The 17,824-nt window shown below is 43.8% G+C and overlaps 1 protein-coding gene across 1 annotated transcript; it reads left to right on the top strand.

Annotated features, from left to right (window-relative positions):
• The first annotated feature begins 649 nt into the window (after positions 1-649).
• On the top strand, positions 650-17,079 carry sypl2a (synaptophysin-like 2a). The gene is made up of 6 exons (XM_035631034.2): positions 650-885; positions 1,046-1,120; positions 8,440-8,561; positions 10,151-10,349; positions 13,211-13,384; positions 14,927-17,079. The coding sequence occupies exons 1-6, from the start codon at positions 871-873 to the stop codon at positions 15,056-15,058; spliced, it is 717 nt and encodes a 238-aa protein (XP_035486927.1). The 5' UTR covers positions 650-870; the 3' UTR covers positions 15,059-17,079.
• The last annotated feature ends 745 nt before the right edge of the window (positions 17,080-17,824 follow it).

The following is a 17,824-nucleotide window of genomic DNA, read 5'->3' as shown; positions in this document are numbered from 1 at the left end:
TGTCATACTCCCATCCTCTGCCATATATCCTTACACTCTTCCCTTACCTTGACCTCCTCCATATATCTTTTTGCAGACCTCACTGCTTGTGGGCAGACCTCTATCACTGGAAACTCCTCTTTGTCTTATCACTATAAAGCTCTGCTGAAGACAAACCTCAGAGAGCACTTTTTCAGACTCCCCTGTGTGCTCTGTGAAACCTGTTTGCCTTCTGCTCGCGACAGAATAGAATACTTAGACGAAATCCACTTTGTTCAAAGAATCTTTATTCCAGCCTCTCCACCGGACCCACGAAAGATTTTCCCCAACAAACTTGAATGGAAGTAATGGAGGAATGTGAAGGGAGGCATAAGCTATCAGGTTTTCACATTACAGTGCACGCGATATAGAACTATGACTCACGCAATATAAAGTATATATAACACAGTCTATATAATATTTTCTATTACAGGCCCCATATAGGCTAGGGACAGCTCTGGATATTTACAGTCTATTTTCTGGTTGTGTATTTTCAGATGGGTGGCGAAAAAAATAACTAATATTCTACAGTCGAACTACATCAACTTCATTAATATATGTTGCATATGTTCGTGAATAAACACGTCCGTTATTTTGAAAAGCCACCGGAAGTGAGTATTCTTCTTCCGGTGGCCGTGACGCAAGGCGGGGCAGTTGTACGGGCTTTGATGACAGCGGGCTGAGCGCACACTTATCAGTCCCCCGCCTCCTGTTGCTCTGCCCGCTGCTGACAGCACTCGTAGTCTCCGTCTCGCAGTCCAACGTCTGGACACGCACTTTGAGTCGACCTCACAACCACACCGACGGGTTCAGGAGCGCACACCAGGCACTCCGCGGTTGTTTCACGGCTCAATGGAAACCGTTCAGGTAGGTGTTAGCTCAACAGCCAGGTCGATGTGCGTTAGCCTTAGCTAGCATGTCGCTAGCAGGGCTCGGCTAACGAGGGCAGGGCCAGTTAGCCGCAAGGTGACAAAGTTGACTAACGTTCCGTCCGTGTTCCTTCACACATGCTGTTTGCTGCGTTCAGAAGCTGACGTCCGGATTCTCTCTGGACCTGGGACCTCTGAAAGAACCCCTGGGGTTCATCCGTGCACTGGAATGGGTGAGTGATTCAAATATGTTCCGCAGTAGATGACAACCCACGTCAAACTTCGGCGATAACAGATCTGTGCTCAGCATTCTTCTCATTGGATCCTCGTGATCTTGATAATTCCCTCTCCAGTTAGGAGTACACTGGTACAGAGGACCACAAGTGTCATGGAAATGGAAATAATGCATTTTTTAATCAGCAACGAATTGTACAGTTAAAAAAAAAAAGCATACTTAATTTATTTGCCAACCAATTTAAAACCTGTCAATGGCCCAACTACTGACCAATCAGATCACTGGAAACCCCCGAGTCATCACTCCACAGGGTCCCGACTGGGACAACAGAGTTTACAGTAAAGAGCAGTTGATGTTTATTCTATAGATACAGAAAGTGTAACTGTTTTGCTGCTCCAGACTTTCCATGTCCCCTCTGCTTTTTAAAACAGAGCTTCTGACTAAACTATGATCCACACACCTCAATATTTCTCATGATGATTAATGAACAATTCAGTCTGATTGACCCACTTCTCTCCCCGCCGCTTAACTTCAGTTTCCCTACATAGCAGTTAGATCATTGACAGTCAAAAGGGCTAAAATATGCACATAATAGTCAACTTGATCAAATTCCTGTCCTTATTTACAGTATATTATTAGACTGACTTTTAAATATCAAAATTTATTTTGCGTGCTCGTAGCTGAGTATGATATAACCGTTAAGCCAAATAACAAAAAGACTCCCTGGGTAGTACAGGCCCCAGGGGATGGGGGAATACTTATTTACTTTTCTTCCTAAACTGCATTTGTATTATTTGTTTATGAATTCATGAATGTATTTTTAAAACTTATTGATTGACACTTTTTTGTTTTTGTGTCTGTAAATTCGAACAATTTACTGTTGGATTAATAATCCATTAGTAAATTATTTTCATAATTCTCCTTATTATTTGCCATCAAAATATCACATTGTCAATTACTTTTTAATTTAGATTATTTATAGTCCAGTTCATATCTACAATAGTTTATTGCTTACTTTTGTGACAGAGCTATGTAAATACAGTTGGTTTACCATTCTATTCTAGTCATGTGATCATTTTGTTTACATTTGACCTTGAATATCACGTTTACAACCTGTCTGATCAGCTGACTGCTTGTGGTCTCAGTTTTTGCCCGTCAGTGCTACAACACAGCCCCAGAGTTTTCCCAGTTCTCCGTTTTTCCGTTTTCTCTGTAGTAGTGTGGATGGGTGGGGGAAACGTAGGAGTGTGAATGTTGTTTAAGAACAGCAGCAGTCTGCTATGAGGACTGCCAGCTCCTGTACAGTTGACTTTACAATGGGTAATCTGAATGGACTGTAAACTAAAACAAAAAAGGGCTGTTCAGTAACGCCCCCTCCTATGTGGCTTTTGTGCAAACGGCTTTTAAAGCAGGTGTGCTGTGTGTTTAAGGCGTGTGCTTGCCAAGCAGCCGTGTCATGTTGGTCATTAACATACAGTATACAATGTACTATGGAGTTAAAGTTTAGTGCACACTTTTCACAGGTGGGTTGGATATCAAATGACAGTACTTTAAAAGGCCCATATTGTCACCTTTCTGGTGTTTTACTTGAAGTTTGATATCCTTAAGAAGATGTATTTGTTTTTTTTAGTACTAGAAAACATCTCAATATGGTTTTATAGCTCTTTTTTCATGAGCTCTGCAAAGACGCAAGTTGATTTTGGCCTGTCTAATTAATATGTAATGAGCCTCTTCTGATTGTCCGACTGTTACTGAATGACGCACGGCCAGACCAGCCACCTCCTCTGTTCACCGTGTGTCTGTTCACTGTGCTCAGAGCTGTGCTGGCCTGGAGCAAGGCAGATTCAGCCCTTGAGAAACTATCTCCCTGCTCCCCGCGACTACGCAAAATTCATCGGTAACCGGTGTTGGCGGAGGCCCGTGAGGCGGAAGACGCCGGAGCGATCTGCTGAGGGACTGGAAGCTGGGCAAGGTGACGTGACTTGGAGCTGTTGTTGGGGCAGAGACTCCGGCTGTTCTGGAGGGGGGAAGGAGCTGAGGCCACTGCCTCAGCGTCCAGAACAGCCAGCGTCTCTGCCCCAACAACAGCTCCACGTCGCGGGCCTCCTTAGGAAGTCTGTGCAATCATGTAGCTTCCTGACATCCATCGAGTTAACAGCGCTTCCTTGACATTTTCTTGTGTTTTTGATCGCTCAGCAACGGATGAAGGCTGAGCGCTGGGGGCATGGCTGAAGGCAGTGACTGCGTAGCTGTGACATCGCATTTATACGGAAGTCCTTGTGCTTTTAAAAAAAATTATGCAGAATGTCTGTGGATTGACCGTTTTGACACTTTTGGTACTTACAGAGCCCATAGACCTTATTTATTATGAAAAAAGCCAAGAAATCTCAATTTTGACAATATGGGACCTTTAAGGATAAACCAAATTGTCACTGAAGGCCAAGGACCACAAGCAGTCAGACGTCAGACAGGTTGTAAATGTGATTTTCAAGGTTAAATGGATGTTAACAATATGATCAGATGAAAACAACAGGACTGTAAATTGAGTGTATATAGCTCTTTTCTAGTCTTAATGACCAATAATAGCACTTTACTGTACAAGTCACATCCACACAGAGCTGCTGTTTACCGCGCTTTGTCTGTCATAATCATACACTAGCAAAAAAGCCTTCAGAGGCAATTTAAGGTTTAGTGTTTTGCCCAAGGACACCTGGGGGGAAGCAGGACGGAACCACCAACCCTCCGGTTTGTGGACGAAGTCTCTTCGTCCTGATCCACAGAAAAGAAACCTGAAATAATTCCTGATATTTGAAGTCAGGCTGCCGAAAATGATCGAGTATTTTTGCCCCTTTGATGATGAACAAACTATTATCAACATGTGATTTAAAAACTAGAATGAACACATGAAATGTCTGGAACAGCAACATGATTCCTCTCATCTATAAATATCTGCTGCGCTTTTATTTTTTGTCACTGTGCTTTAAACTCATGTCCCTTACAGGATCCTGTAGAATGATGACTCTTGTTTTCCAGTGATCTGCTTGGTCACTAGTTGGGCTTTGTTTTAACAGGTTTTGATGTTATCGTCCGTTTAACCTCCTCTGGACCAGATCAGCAGTTCAGCATAAGTGAACCAGTTTTGTAGGACTGAAAACCCAGAGTTAAACCTGAAGTTACCTTGAAAACCACACATCCTGCTTCGTAGTAGAGGACGGGTCCGCCCAAGGCATAAGTGGACTAAGCGACTGCTTAGGGCCAGCAGACCAATGTAACTTTAGGCAGGGTACAGCTATTGTCAGACAGACAGTTAGTGGAAAATGCACTACCTTATAAAGATAGCCGTCAAACAAGACTTTCAGTTCAGTCAAGGTATCTTCAGCTAATGTTAGCTAGCTAACCATTAGCTAAGAAAATCAAATTCTGCTTAGGGCCCCATATAGGCTAGAGCTGGCTCTGAGTACTGGCCCTTCTAGTGATAGTAACAAAGTTATTTCGAGTGGAGTTTGAGTAAGAGTTGGACAGGATTTACGACCTCTGGCATTTTTCAACAGCAACATTTATTTCTTTGTCGAACTAGACCATCTGTCATGATGATCGTGAGGTGCAGTGTTTTCCTACAAAGTCAATTTTCTCGGAAGGTGTGCTCAGGCGTATGCCACTGGGCACTGCAAGGCCTTGCCAGATCTGTTTGCATTTTGATCTGGCAAAGATTGAGCCAAGCTGAACATTTTGCTGTGCGGCTGGCTGCAGTGTGAACACAGCCTCTCTGTCAGAGTTGGGTTCTTGTGGTGTTATTATAGTACCTTTTAACCTTTATCATGTGCTAATACCAAAATGATTTCTTGAAAGATCACATTGAGAAAAAGAAAATACTGAACAACCCCTTATTTTTTTCAGTTGCCAAAAGAACAACCAAAAAGACTTTAAAATCGCAACAGCACGGTCATATTTCAGTCGCACACAAAACACAAGCTGCAACACATCACACGACTCTGAGGAGTAGTGTTCGACCGATTTATCGGCCGGCCGATAATATCGGCTGATGTTTGCATTTTTTTACGTGTATCGGCATCGGCCGATGCGCGGCTGCTACATTCGCCGATAGTTTTTTTTTGGGAGGGCAGATCCGGTCGCCTATCGGGCCCGGCCCCGCTCTCCCCGGAACCATTTACCCAGCACCGTCGCGGTGCCTCTGCCCGCCGGGTACCCAACTCTCCCTTCTCCTCCAGAGAGCGGAAGGGGGATTCAATGTCTCCCACCCCGCTCTGCCGCTGGCTCCGGCCGGCTTAGTCGTGGGTCGCGGTGGACGGAGCGCCCGGTGGGTTTGTGTCTTTCTCCTTTTTCTCCGAACCCTTTGCCTCGTGGAAATTGACTTTTTAATCTCTGGGGGCCCGCCGCCAACGGATGGGCGCGAGGCTCGTGGTTGCTGTTTTACGCATCCTCCACGTCCTCGCGCTCTCTCTGCTCGTCGGCTGGCTCTTCTCCCCCCGTACCTTCCTTCCCTTCCCCGCCTTTCCCCTCTCTGCTTCGGCAGGCTGGGACTGGCTGCGCCCCCCGTCGGGCCCCGCACAGAGTCGGGCGCGGCTGCCGGTGGACTTTTTTATAGTCTCCGCGCTGACCGCGCCGCAGGCTTTGCGCAGGGGATCCCATTCGAGGGCGGACGAGTCCCGGTGCGGTGGGAACTCCCGAGATGCTCCAGAGCGACGAGCCACGGCCTTGGCCATAACCCCACTTTGACTAAGACCTCAGATCAGACGAGACAACCCGCTGAATTTAATTCTATTTAACTATTAAATTGAGCAAAAGTAGTATCGGCTCCAAATATCGGCTCAAGAAAATCGGCAGTCCGTATCGGTCATCGGCTAAGGCTGATGAAAAAAAAATCGGTATCGGCATCGGCCCTAAAAAGTCGGTATCGGTCGATCCCTAATAAGGAGTTCATGAAATGTCAATGGAGTAAATGAATGAAGAGGAATTCACACCCGGAACTGGAGCTGTTCAAAAAGTGGGCGGGCTCACTGTTGCGCTCTATTCTGTTCTATTCTAACTCTTTTTGAGTTTGAGGAGTTGCTTCTTTATGATAGTCATTTATCTTTCACATCTGATTTTCACAGCAGCAACCATTGTTCATTGTTCACCAGTTCCTCCAGGAAATCCAATAAGTGCAATTTGTTGTCCATCTGCTCCAGTTGCAAGACTGAAATAAACAGACTTCGTCTATAATGAAGTTTTCTAGTGCTGGGAGAGCCGATGGCCTCCCTGAGCTCAGGTTTATACTCGATATTATTGAATGTCAAACTAGTCTGAATGCCACTGTCTGTAAAATGGACATAAACCAGTAACATCAGTTTTTCAGTTTCACATGGAGGGAGATCGTCTCTGTGGAGACATGGGTTGGGCTATTTTTGCAGTCATGACCTGTTTGGTCAGACTTTGGATAATTATTACCATATGTTAATGATAATATACAAATAATGGTTGCTGTATAAAGTGTGACATTGCAGGACTTAGAACTCTGTGAGCGGCTGCAGTTTCCTGCTGCTCCCTGAGTGACCAGGGGAGGTAGTGAGGAATGCAGTAGTCAGTCAGTGGGAGGCTGGGTGGACACTGGAGTCTGGACAGGGAGTCTGGACGCACGCCCTCTCTGAGGAGTTTATCTGGGGCGCAGTCAGAATGGGTGGGTCAAACAGGGCTGAGGTGAAAGCTGAGAAATGTTGTCGAGATCCAGAGATTCCTGAAAGATGAAACTCATGCCTGAAAATCCTCAGCGGAACCTGAAAAGCTTCCAAATACTCTTGGCTTAAAGTTCTCCCGGCACTGTGCCGGAATTGCTGTGGCTGTTTTGGATCAAAAATAGACAATTATATGTCTATGCAAAATATTATTGCTATTTTTAAACTGTTGAGTATGTATGTGTGTATGTATATATGTATGTTAGGGGGTGAATCTTCACTGGTCTCACGATTCGATTCGATTACGATTATTCTGTCAACAATTCGATTTGATATCACGATGCATCACGATGCATCCTCCATTTTCGATATTACTGCACATCATGGCTACATTTTCATCTAGGAATCAAAGCAGTCAGATATATATGAACTCCCTTTTTTATTTTATTATTTTAACTGCTCTAAAAAAGGACACGTAGCAAACAGCAACGTAGTGTTTGCTAATTTTATTTATGGTACATTACATTTCATTTGGAATCTGTTTTTAGGTTGCCTCAGCAAAATACGGAGTGATTTTAAGTTGGGATTTTATTGCGAAGAGCTGAACAGGAGTAGGGAGCGGATGCGCTGTAGTGTGTTTGACGGTGATGAATAAAGTTGCTGTTCCGTCTTGGATCACGCTGGTTCATACTACGTCTCCATGTTGTTATTTCGTATAAATGATACAGTACAGGCGTAACAATAAACACTCGGTTACAGCATCATTTCTTGGCTGAGCTGGGTCCGCTATTTCATTGGCATGCGTTACTTCTACCGGCAAGTAATTTTGAACTCTAAAACTTGATTGTCCAGCCACAGTCAGAAAATCAACAAGTGACGGTAGTAGTCTATTATGGTCCTTCACTGCATCGATGCAGCATCGTCCAAGTCTGCTCTGTGAACACAGGCTCAGGTCTTGCAGTTCACAACATTTTTCATCAAGACGCAAATGTCAGTATGCTTCTAGTCATTCTGTAATGAAGGGAGGCTGTCCACATCTTGCTGCTCAATTCGCGGCCATCTAACTTTGCTGAAATTGATGCAAACTGGCCATCAAGTTCCTCACTGCAGTATACGCTGTACTACTGCACAGTCCCTTTGTGTTAAAGGTAAAAGGAAATGGTCTGTGTTGCTCTTTGCTTTCCATTCTTCCTGCTGCTTTCCGGCACAGTTGAGGATATCAGCGTTTTTTTGCTCAGCTGATTTCTCCCTCGGGAAAGTAACATTTTCCTGACATTCAGTCTCGTACGAAATATATATAAAGAGTTAAGTATTCATTCACAGTTTGAAGTTTGTTTTGCACAACTTTAGTGTCGTCTCATCAGTGCTGCATTACACGTATCAGCACTTTCCCTTCACTGAACACAACTGCAGGGAAGATAGTGAGAGGGCGGACGTTGATTCAGAGTGAATACAAATTGTTACATCGAGAAAGTAAAAGGCACCATGGTATTATTTTTCTATTTGCTTTAATGTAGAAGCTTAGAGCCGGGTTTTATCCCCTGTACAATCAAAAGCCTGCTAAAACTTTGAGACATGAGTCAGTCAAACAAACATGCCTCTCATTGAAAAGCCTTTGACCATCCTGTGTTCTCTGCCATTACAGGTCTTCACCATCTTTGCCTTTGCTACGACTGGAGGTTACTCCGGGACAACCCACTTAACAGTCAACTGTCCAGAACCCACGGGAACACTGGATGTTAAGCCTGAGTTTGGATACCCATTCAGGTACTGTAGAACAACAGTGCTCCTCTGCTCTTTCTGATAAAGGTTATTCCCTTTTAACTCCCAATAAGCACTGAATGCAGTTAATATATGAAACAGGATTTTCAGACATTCTCTTAAAGTTTACTACCAACACTAATATGCTAGAATATTAACCTGTTAGATCCTACTCCTGTCTCAGTTGTCAAACAGTTACTGTACTGTGGAATACTGCCATCCTCTGGCCATCTCCTGTCCCCTACAACTTTCTCTTCATGACTTACTTTGTGTCTCAATACAGCTAAACATCAACCACAGCCATCATGTTTCCGCAGAAGCAGAAACAAATGACTTGGTTGAATGCAGAATGCAGTATTTGCTGCGTGGCTGAATTTAGACCCATTATCAAAAAGCACTGAACCACATGGATTGAACTCAATATCACAATGCAAATATCTTTTTCCTTCTCTCTCCCTCACTGAGGAATTGTGAGACTAAGAATATTCATGATGTTAATAACACAGGCCGCACGCCCCACCCACCACAGCTGCTCACGCTAGGTTGACTGGTTTTTGATCCATTTTGGGGTCAGACTAGGTGTGATATTTGCTCAGGATAGCTGCCATTTTTAGGCCCTTTTTGACTCAAGGGCTGCACTGAAGTTTTGTACTGTGAATTTATAAAAAATTGCAACTTTTTTGTATAATGCGAAACCACAACATACATTATCTCAAGGCACTTTACATAGTGAGGTCAGGACTTTTATTACAGAGAAACCCGACAGTTCCCACAATGGGCAGCACTCGGTGACAGTGGAGAGAAAAACCCTCCCGTTTAACAGGAAGACATTTCTATCAGAACCGGACTCAGTTGTGGGCCAGAAGGGTACTGCAGTAGTGGAGGTGACTAATGCAATGATAACTGCAGATGACTGGGTGTCATCTGTGTAGCAGTGATATGCCATGCCATTCAAGCAGATAATTGGACCCAAGGAAGTGCTGTACATTGCAAAGAGGAGGGACCCCAACACCGAGCCTTGGGGGCACCCCTGTCGGACGGTAATAAAATATGGATGTCCTTCTGTGGCACGAAACATTGAAGGAAGCACGCGCTGTGCCCGAGACGCCCGTATTGGAGAGAACAGATACGATAGACTGCCATTGGAACGTCTGTCACTATTTGAAAAGTACCCTTTCGATCGCTTTAGATAAGAACAGAAGTTTTGAGCAGAGGTGTTATGGGTGGGAATGTGTCCAGTGCACATGTAGTATGGCGACTACCAGTCAGAACTGTTGATACCTCATTATCAGTGAGAAGACAAGTACTTAATTTTTTATGATCATAGTTAGTGATTTTAAGATATTATTGGGTGATAATATCAAATTCTCTATGAAATTCCTTCATGACAAGCATGCAGATTAGTTCACGTTTCTGTTTTGTTTGTGCACCGTGTTGACAAATGTGGCTTAATCCCTAATATTCTCTGTCCTTGCATCCGTTGGATAAAAGCGTAACTGAGGTGAGGACTTGTTTTCTCTGAAATCACAGAGTATGAAACAAAGAGTGGTCAGAGCTGCTGTTGAAGGAGTTTCTCCGTCTGTTCTTTTCCTCAGGTTGTCATCCCACCCATATAAGATACCGTTATGTAACGGCACCCAAAGCAACGAGACCTACCTGCGGGGCGACTTCTCCTCCTCAGCAGAGTTCTTTGTGTGTGTCGGTGTGTTTGGGTTCCTGTATTGCACCGCCACACTGATCCTCTACCTGGGCTACCAGAGTGTCTACCGCCAGACCGCCCGCGGCCCCATCGTAGTGAGTACATATCCTCCCCTAAGCTTCTTTACACCCACCAACCCTCAGTAGGAATAGAGTTGGGTGGGTTTTTATATTAATTTTTATAAGTAGGGATCGACCGATACAGATTTTTTAGGGCCGATGCCGATACAGATTTCTTTTTTCATCAGCCTTAGCCGATGACCGATACGGACTGCCGATTTTCTTGAGCCGATATTTGGAGCCGATACTACTTTTGCTCCCTCAATTTAATAGTTAAATAGAATTAAATTCAGCGGGTTGTCTCATCTGATCTGAGGTCTTAGTCAAAGTGGGGTTATGGCCAAGGCCGTGGCTCGCCTCCCTGGGTCGAGGGAGACGAGGCTCACGTCGCTCTGGAGCATCTCGGGAGTTCCCACCGCACCGGGACTCGTCCGCCCTCGAATGGGATCCCCTGCGCAAAGCCTGCGGCGCGGTCAGCGCGGAGACTAAAAAAGTCCACCGGCAGCTGCGCCCGATTCTGTGCGGGGCCCGACGGGGGGTGCCGCCGGTCCAGCCTGCCGAAGCAGAGAGGGGAAAGGCGGGGAAGGGAAGGAGGGTACGGGGGGAGAAGAGCCAGCCGACGAGCAGAGAGAGTGCGAGCACGTGGAGGATGCGTAAAACAGCAACCACGAGCCTCGTGCCCTCGGCGGCGTCCCCCCGAGATTAAAAAGTAAATTTCCACGAGGCAAAGGGTTTGGAGAAAAAGGAGAAAGATACAAACCCATCGGGCGCTCCGTCCACCGCGACCCACGACTAAGCTGGCCGGAGCCAGCGAGAAGTCGGAGGAGGAGCGGCGGGGTGGGAGACATTGAATCCCCCTCCCGCTCTCCGAAGGAGAAGGGAGAGTTGGGTACCCGGCGGGCGTGCAGCGCTGCAGCCGAGGGCAGAGGCACTGCGACGGCGCTGGGTAAATGGTTCCGGAGAGAGCGGGGCTGGGCCCAATAGGCGACCGGATCTGCCCTCCCAAAAAAAACTATCAGCGAACGTAGCAGCCGCGCATCGACGTTTTCTCCTCAGTGTTTTTATTATGCACGCTTTGTTGTCCTCAGAACGACTCATAGCTTGAGCTGACAACACATGATGACCAGAAACAATGAAAGATAACCTACGCAGACTGTTTTCAAAAGCCAATCAAAGGAGTTGTTTTTAATTATTATATCCACCCTCCGATCCAGATTGACACTTTTCAATAAAGATTTAACTTTTTTAGATGAGTAATCCATCACAATGAAATGGTTATGACATAAACCTGGCAAAATTACATAAAATAGACACAGCAAATAATCATTCTTCCACCAAGTGATTATTTCTTCAGCAACATTTGGCATAATTGGTTGCTTAGCAACATACAGATGCAGTAACTTCCGACATAGTGGATGCACGCTTAAAGATGAAGATTGACGTTTATTGGGACATGGGCAATAACTGTGTAGCTGTGGAGGTGATGTTCAGTGATGTCAGCACTCCTCTCTGCCTCAGGGGTGTGTGAGTGTGGCCAGGTACTATCAGAAACAAGGTTGTTGCTCTAGCAAACAACTTCTGTCGTTTGCGATTCGATATCACCACGATTCGATAATAACAGTACAGTGACGTATGAATATTCAGAACTGATATTACATTTTTTCAGCCATTTCAAATACAAAATAAATTCTAGGCCTAAATTTTGCTGTAAACACAAACGCATAAACTGCTCAAGGCCACAGACACAAACTGTGCTGTAAGATGTCGTCACATGTAGCTTCACTTCACATCCATATTTTTCTTGAGAAAAATCAAATAATCCACATCTTCCTGAGACAGCAGATCCTCCCTCTGGGAGGTAACAACTTCATCTGCGGTTGAAAAGTGCCCAGCACTTGCTGGGCACAGAATGTTGCAGAGATCGAAAGGTATATGGCTTTGACCATAGAGGCGAGCACAAGGAAGCTAACCAGAGTCACGTCTGTATACAGTTCGCCAGAATACGACCAGATAATTATGTCTGTAGTATGACACGCTTCAAAGTGGCTGCGACGGGGGAATCTCCCTCATGAGGCGACATGCTCGTCACAATCCGTGACGCAGCGGCTTCTTCTCATCACAAACGACTGTTGTAACAGTCTTCCTGCTTCAGTTCCAGAACGTCTGGTTGTAGGCTCCCGGCAATCCCGGCCTCTGTTGTCTAAAGTGTGTAATTGCGACAGGGATATTTTGGTGGTTGTCATCCCAGATACTCTCGTTATACCAGGACATTTCCCAATATGCTTTTCTGACTGACGAAATGTATCGTCAAATTTTTGGATCCCGATATATTGAGTTTCTTTTCATTTTGCCATCCCTAGTGGTCAGTGTAGATTGTCTCGGTGGGGGCTGGTTTACAAATACATGGCAGCATGGAGTCAAGGAAATTCAAAATGCAGTTTTAAAATTATTAGATTAATAGATCTTTCTCGGCACATCAAGTCAGAAAACGTACAACATGAACTGTTTAAAGGTCCCTGCTGCATTTCTTTTTTTCTTTCTTGAATTTCTCTCATCATTTCAGCGTGTCTTCCTCCTCTGTCCGGTCCATCTCTTTGAACCCCTCATCCATACTTAGCTCCCACAGTCAATCAAATGTAATTGATGTAATTTTGTCACACACAATGTGGTGTGTGTTTATAGAATTTTAAAAATGCTTCTATCAATAATATTCGAGGACCAGAACTATCTGTTTCATAAAAGTCATTATTGAAGCCTGCACAGATGAAGGCAGCCAGAATTTGTGAATTTTGCTCTTGGGATGAGAATATTCTTTAGTTAGTCGGTCCTGAGTATTGGTGCGTGTGTGATGTGTGTGGGAACATGCCCAGTGTTCACTGTCTTCTTCTCGGTCCCAGGACCTGGTGGTGACTGCAGCCTTTGCCTTCCTGTGGCTCGTGTCCTCCTCCGCGTGGGGCAAAGGCCTGACTGACGTCAAGTGGGCCACTAACCCCGATCACCTGGTGGAGTCCTGCAAGGCCCTCTGTCACCCCGGAGAGTCCCCTCCCATGGGCCGCCTCACCGCCTCTGTGGTAAGTCACGAGCTGGGACTGAATCTGTGTGTTGGTCTCATAGTCTATAACATTTATAACCTCAGATAACTCTAGGATTTAGTCGAGCTGCCGAGCTGTGCTTAACCCTCTGGAGTTTCCAAGTTTCTTTTCTTTTTTCTGAAGATACAATCGCTCAATCAACACACCCTACTATGAGTTTTAAATCTTTAGCACTTGCATATTATATTATTTTTAACATGGTATATGAGTTGGTCTTTTTTGCTTCAGACTGTGTTGTTTTATCGTACACAATATCTTCAGCCGTGTTAATTACCTCCACATACAGGATTGTTTATGGATAAATAGTTTGGCTACATAGACAGGGCTCCAGACTAACTGTAGCTCCTTAATGAACATTTTTGGGGCATAAACAGAAAATTTAGGGGCTACTTAAATCGGCCCGCAAAGCAATTATCCACATTTTCGCCCATTTTAACTGTATTACTGATAAATGCTTTGGTAATGAATAGATAACCTACAGAAATTACAATGTGCTGATTCATTTTAAGTTCACAATGTCATTATTTAATTTAATTGAATGAGGAAAAAGGGGTCAATGGTTATTTTTGTCATTGTTGAGTGAGACGTTAGCAGAGAATAATGCAAAAATAAAAAGAATTTGAGAATTAATTTTTTTTTTGATTTCCCATCTACATTTTTTAAGAGGCAACTTTTTTTGTGTTCACACCTTTGACCCCCGATTCCTTTTTAAAAAGTGAAACTATGATATTGTTGCTGTTCTGTAAAGCCTACGTGAGCGCACCTACATCAGGTCAGTCAAGCCCTCGCTTAGAGTGGAAGGGAGGGGTGACACTGAGACGTGTGGTCTGAACGGAGCCGGTGAAAGGGATAAAAGAGCACGCTGTTGCGATTAACCGCACCAGGGCTAGCCCGGAGGCCGACCACGGGTGCAATAGAACACGGAAGGCAAGTCGGAAGACCCGGGCACAGCCCCATCGGCAGAGGAGGTGGAGATCACTGATCTCATGCCTGGCCTGTCTGGAATCTAATTGACAGAAATTGTAACGCCTGAGAACTTTACTTCCTGCGTAGACGCGAAGACACACCGACGAGTGTAGTTGACTAATCACTCCCGGGCTTTCCCCCCTCTCACACACATTGGTCTACACTGGACTCGCTCCCTTGTTTAAAAAAAATAGGTCTGTACAAGTTGTAAAAAATACTTGCACTGTCTCAAAAAATGGTCGCAAAGTAATATAAATATTTATTACAGTTAAACATAGCTCCTTTCTTTCCAAATAGAAAAACGGTTTATTCCTTGCTGTTGACAAGTAAGAGTACAGCTGTTAAAATACCATTTTTGAAAATACGGAAACAAAGCAGAGAGCAATATATTCCCAACATGCTGTCACTGCCCCTGTCAGCAAAGTTTCATGTCCACCTTTCAGCAAAAATGCGAACACAGTGCGGTCTAGTGAAACCACCACAAGCTGACCTGGAGTGAACAGTGTGTGTGTGTGTGTTGTGTCAGCAGTCATCTGTTTTCCTGTCTCTGTGCAGATCTTTGGCTTTCTGAACCTGATCCTGTGGGCAGGAAACTGCTGGTTCATCTACAAAGAGACTTCTTTCCACAAGGATCCCAACCCACCGGCCACCATGGAGGAAGGAGGGCCCCCCGAGCCCCAAAACTGAGGGACTTCTAGCGTAGGCCTGCACCTACAGCAGAAACGCTTCACGTCAACATTGGTCCCTAATGTTAACTCGCAGAAATAGAAAAAAAAATGAAAACCGTCACAAATAACCCCCCCAAAACGTGTCACTACAGTTTTTTTTTTTTATGTTGTGGATATTTAACTGAAGTTGAGCTCGTCCCCAGTGGCTGAAAAACCCTCACGTTATCTCCCCACGTGCCTTGAAAACACTAATTGTGATTATAAACTAAAATACTAAAACACTATATCAGCAGAGCAGACCTGCAGAGCATATGCTTCCACACTGTCCACCCTGGATGTCTGGCCTTTAGCAAGCCACCTACTGACCCAGCATCTCTGGAGAAAGCCAAAGGACTAAAAGAAGTTGAAATCAAACAACTCTTACATTCAATAATGTTTTTACTGCCATAAGAAGCAACATCCAGAGCCAGGCAGTTCAGTGGGAGCAGATGCACACCAGGGTTCTTCTGTCATTCATAGATCTGTAAGGGCAATACTACAGTACAGAATCTAAGTACTGTATATCTAAACATCCAAACAATTTCAATAGATGAGTCATAGTCTGACAAAATATGTTGCTTGTGTATATAAATATGTACGCTCAAAGAAACAGGCGTGGTTCATCACCAGACTGAGATGTGTGTTAAACCATCGCAACTGTCAGATGAGCAGCCATACAGTTCACCTCACCTCAGTCCACGTTACATAATCACATGGTTGTTACGCTTTCAACACACTCTGGTTTCCCTGTGCCTCAACAGAACACACTAAGTCAGAAATCACTACAATTTACTGTACCTCAAGTGTCCTTCTCAGTGATGTTAGTTTGCTCTCTGCACGTTTACTGCAGCATGTGTTCACGACCTCACGGTGTCCGTTCGAACCTTGTTCTGTTCCCATTTGTTTCAAAATTCTAACACTAAGTCTCGCCCTTGTTTACAAAAGGTGCCTTTAATTACACTATACACCGGTTATAAGTATTTTTTATCTACGTTCATTTGACTGTGGCGCCAATGTTTGATGTCTGTTTGTGTTTCCCAACGGAAAGGTGTCTGAGTGCAGCTGTTTGTTTTTCTTTCTTTCTTTCTTTTTTGGTGATGTTGAATCTGTGTCGCTTTTGGTTGAAACATCTGATGATAAATAGTTTGAGTCTCACTTTGGGCAAGATGTGGTTCGCGAGGTTGATTTAATCCTGCTGTATTTCTTTATGACTCCTGCCTATCGTTTTATTCTGTGTAAACAATGAAGTACATCAAGTTCTGTGTTGAATTCCTGAGAGATGTTCTACGGAAGATAAGTCAGAGAAAGTCTCTCCAAAGTCCAGACACTGATTAACTCTGTGTTTTCACTAAATATCCTAGATTCTAAAATCGGATTCTGGATTCAATTTCACCACTTGATCCACCCGAGCACTAATGTTAGTCATTTGACGTATTCCTAAAAGTTTGACTTATATCTCTAACTGCATTTTGACTTCTCCTCAATTCTTGGATTTGCTTTGATTTAATTCTCAATATTTCTACTTAATTCTCCAAATGCAAAATGAAGAAAAAAAATCTTCCTCTTCTCATTGTTTTTTTTAAATGTCTGGCCTTATTAAAACTCTCGTGTTGATAGTGTTACACTCAGCCCTCAATGGAATCCAAGTATCCTCATGAAGTGTATGTGTACTAATAGATCGACCAGTGGCTCGAATCGAAACGTGTGCAGCCGCTTCATTTCACTACCTAGGGAATATATGAGGGACTGTTTGAGTTATTATTTTGAAAGTAATATATTTTCCACATCATATTGAAATTGAACATGGAAGAATATATGTATAATAATCTGCTTAATCGTTTTAGGAAGACAAATATTAGTTTACGTTGAGCACACAGTGAGATATTGCTGCTTATGTGATGTTGATTGACATAGGACTTGATTTATTTTACGCCTTGTCTGTCTTAAAGGAAAATCTGATCTGTATGTGATGTGTAAAACATGAGAGCTGCCACTGCTGGACACTGTCTCCTGTCTTCATCACACTGCAGCTGTCCATCACCCGCCCACATGGTTCACCTTCATGGCAACTGTAGACATCAACGGTTGCACTTTGATAAGTTAGGATTCCAAAACAAACATTCATAATGTAATTGAGACTTGGAGCAATTTTGATTGAAGAGATAGAAATTCTAGTTCAAATTTTTGATATCAAAAGGATTTCTTAAAGAGTAAAGACGTCCCTGTAGATTTCTGTGACTCAATTGCTTCGAGACAACTTTTGCCATTGACTTACAACAGAATATATAAATATCAAAAACAATTCACATCATCAAGTGTTTCATTGTAGATATCCCCGGTGACAAAATGCTACTAATGAGGGTGACACATTTCAGCACATCTCTGAAATAAAAACTTAACATGTCTAATTTTTTAAAAATACTTTAATACTAAATTTATTGCTTTTCAGAAAATATGCATACATCAAAATATACATCCCCCCACCCCAAGGACACCGTCAAAGAAACTGGAAAACCAAAAATATATATATATATATATTTTTAAAAATGGAAGAAAATAAAGGGACCTTGTTATCACAATGATAGTGTGGTAATAAATAAACACGTTTTCAGGGGCGTTGTCACAATTGGACCCAATCATCAATCATACAGTTGACCAATGCCAAGCAGATATGGGCAATACATGCCTACCTACCCAATCAGTACACAGCTTCATCACTAACAACACACAGCGGCACAAAAGTGGT

This window comes from Scophthalmus maximus, chromosome 6 (assembly GCF_022379125.1).
Source record: "Scophthalmus maximus strain ysfricsl-2021 chromosome 6, ASM2237912v1, whole genome shotgun sequence".
In the NCBI taxonomy this organism is placed as follows: domain Eukaryota; kingdom Metazoa; phylum Chordata; class Actinopteri; order Pleuronectiformes; family Scophthalmidae; genus Scophthalmus; species Scophthalmus maximus.
This window is presented reverse-complemented; position numbering and strand designations above follow the sequence as displayed.

Coding starts and splice junctions, on each gene's coding strand:
- sypl2a (XM_035631034.2), top strand. Junction 1,121..8,439: donor TCATCCGTGCACTGGAATGG/GTGAGTGATTCA, acceptor CTGCCATTACAG/GTCTTCACCATCTTTGCCTT. Junction 8,562..10,150: donor GAGTTTGGATACCCATTCAG/GTACTGTAGAAC, acceptor TCTTTTCCTCAG/GTTGTCATCCCACCCATATA.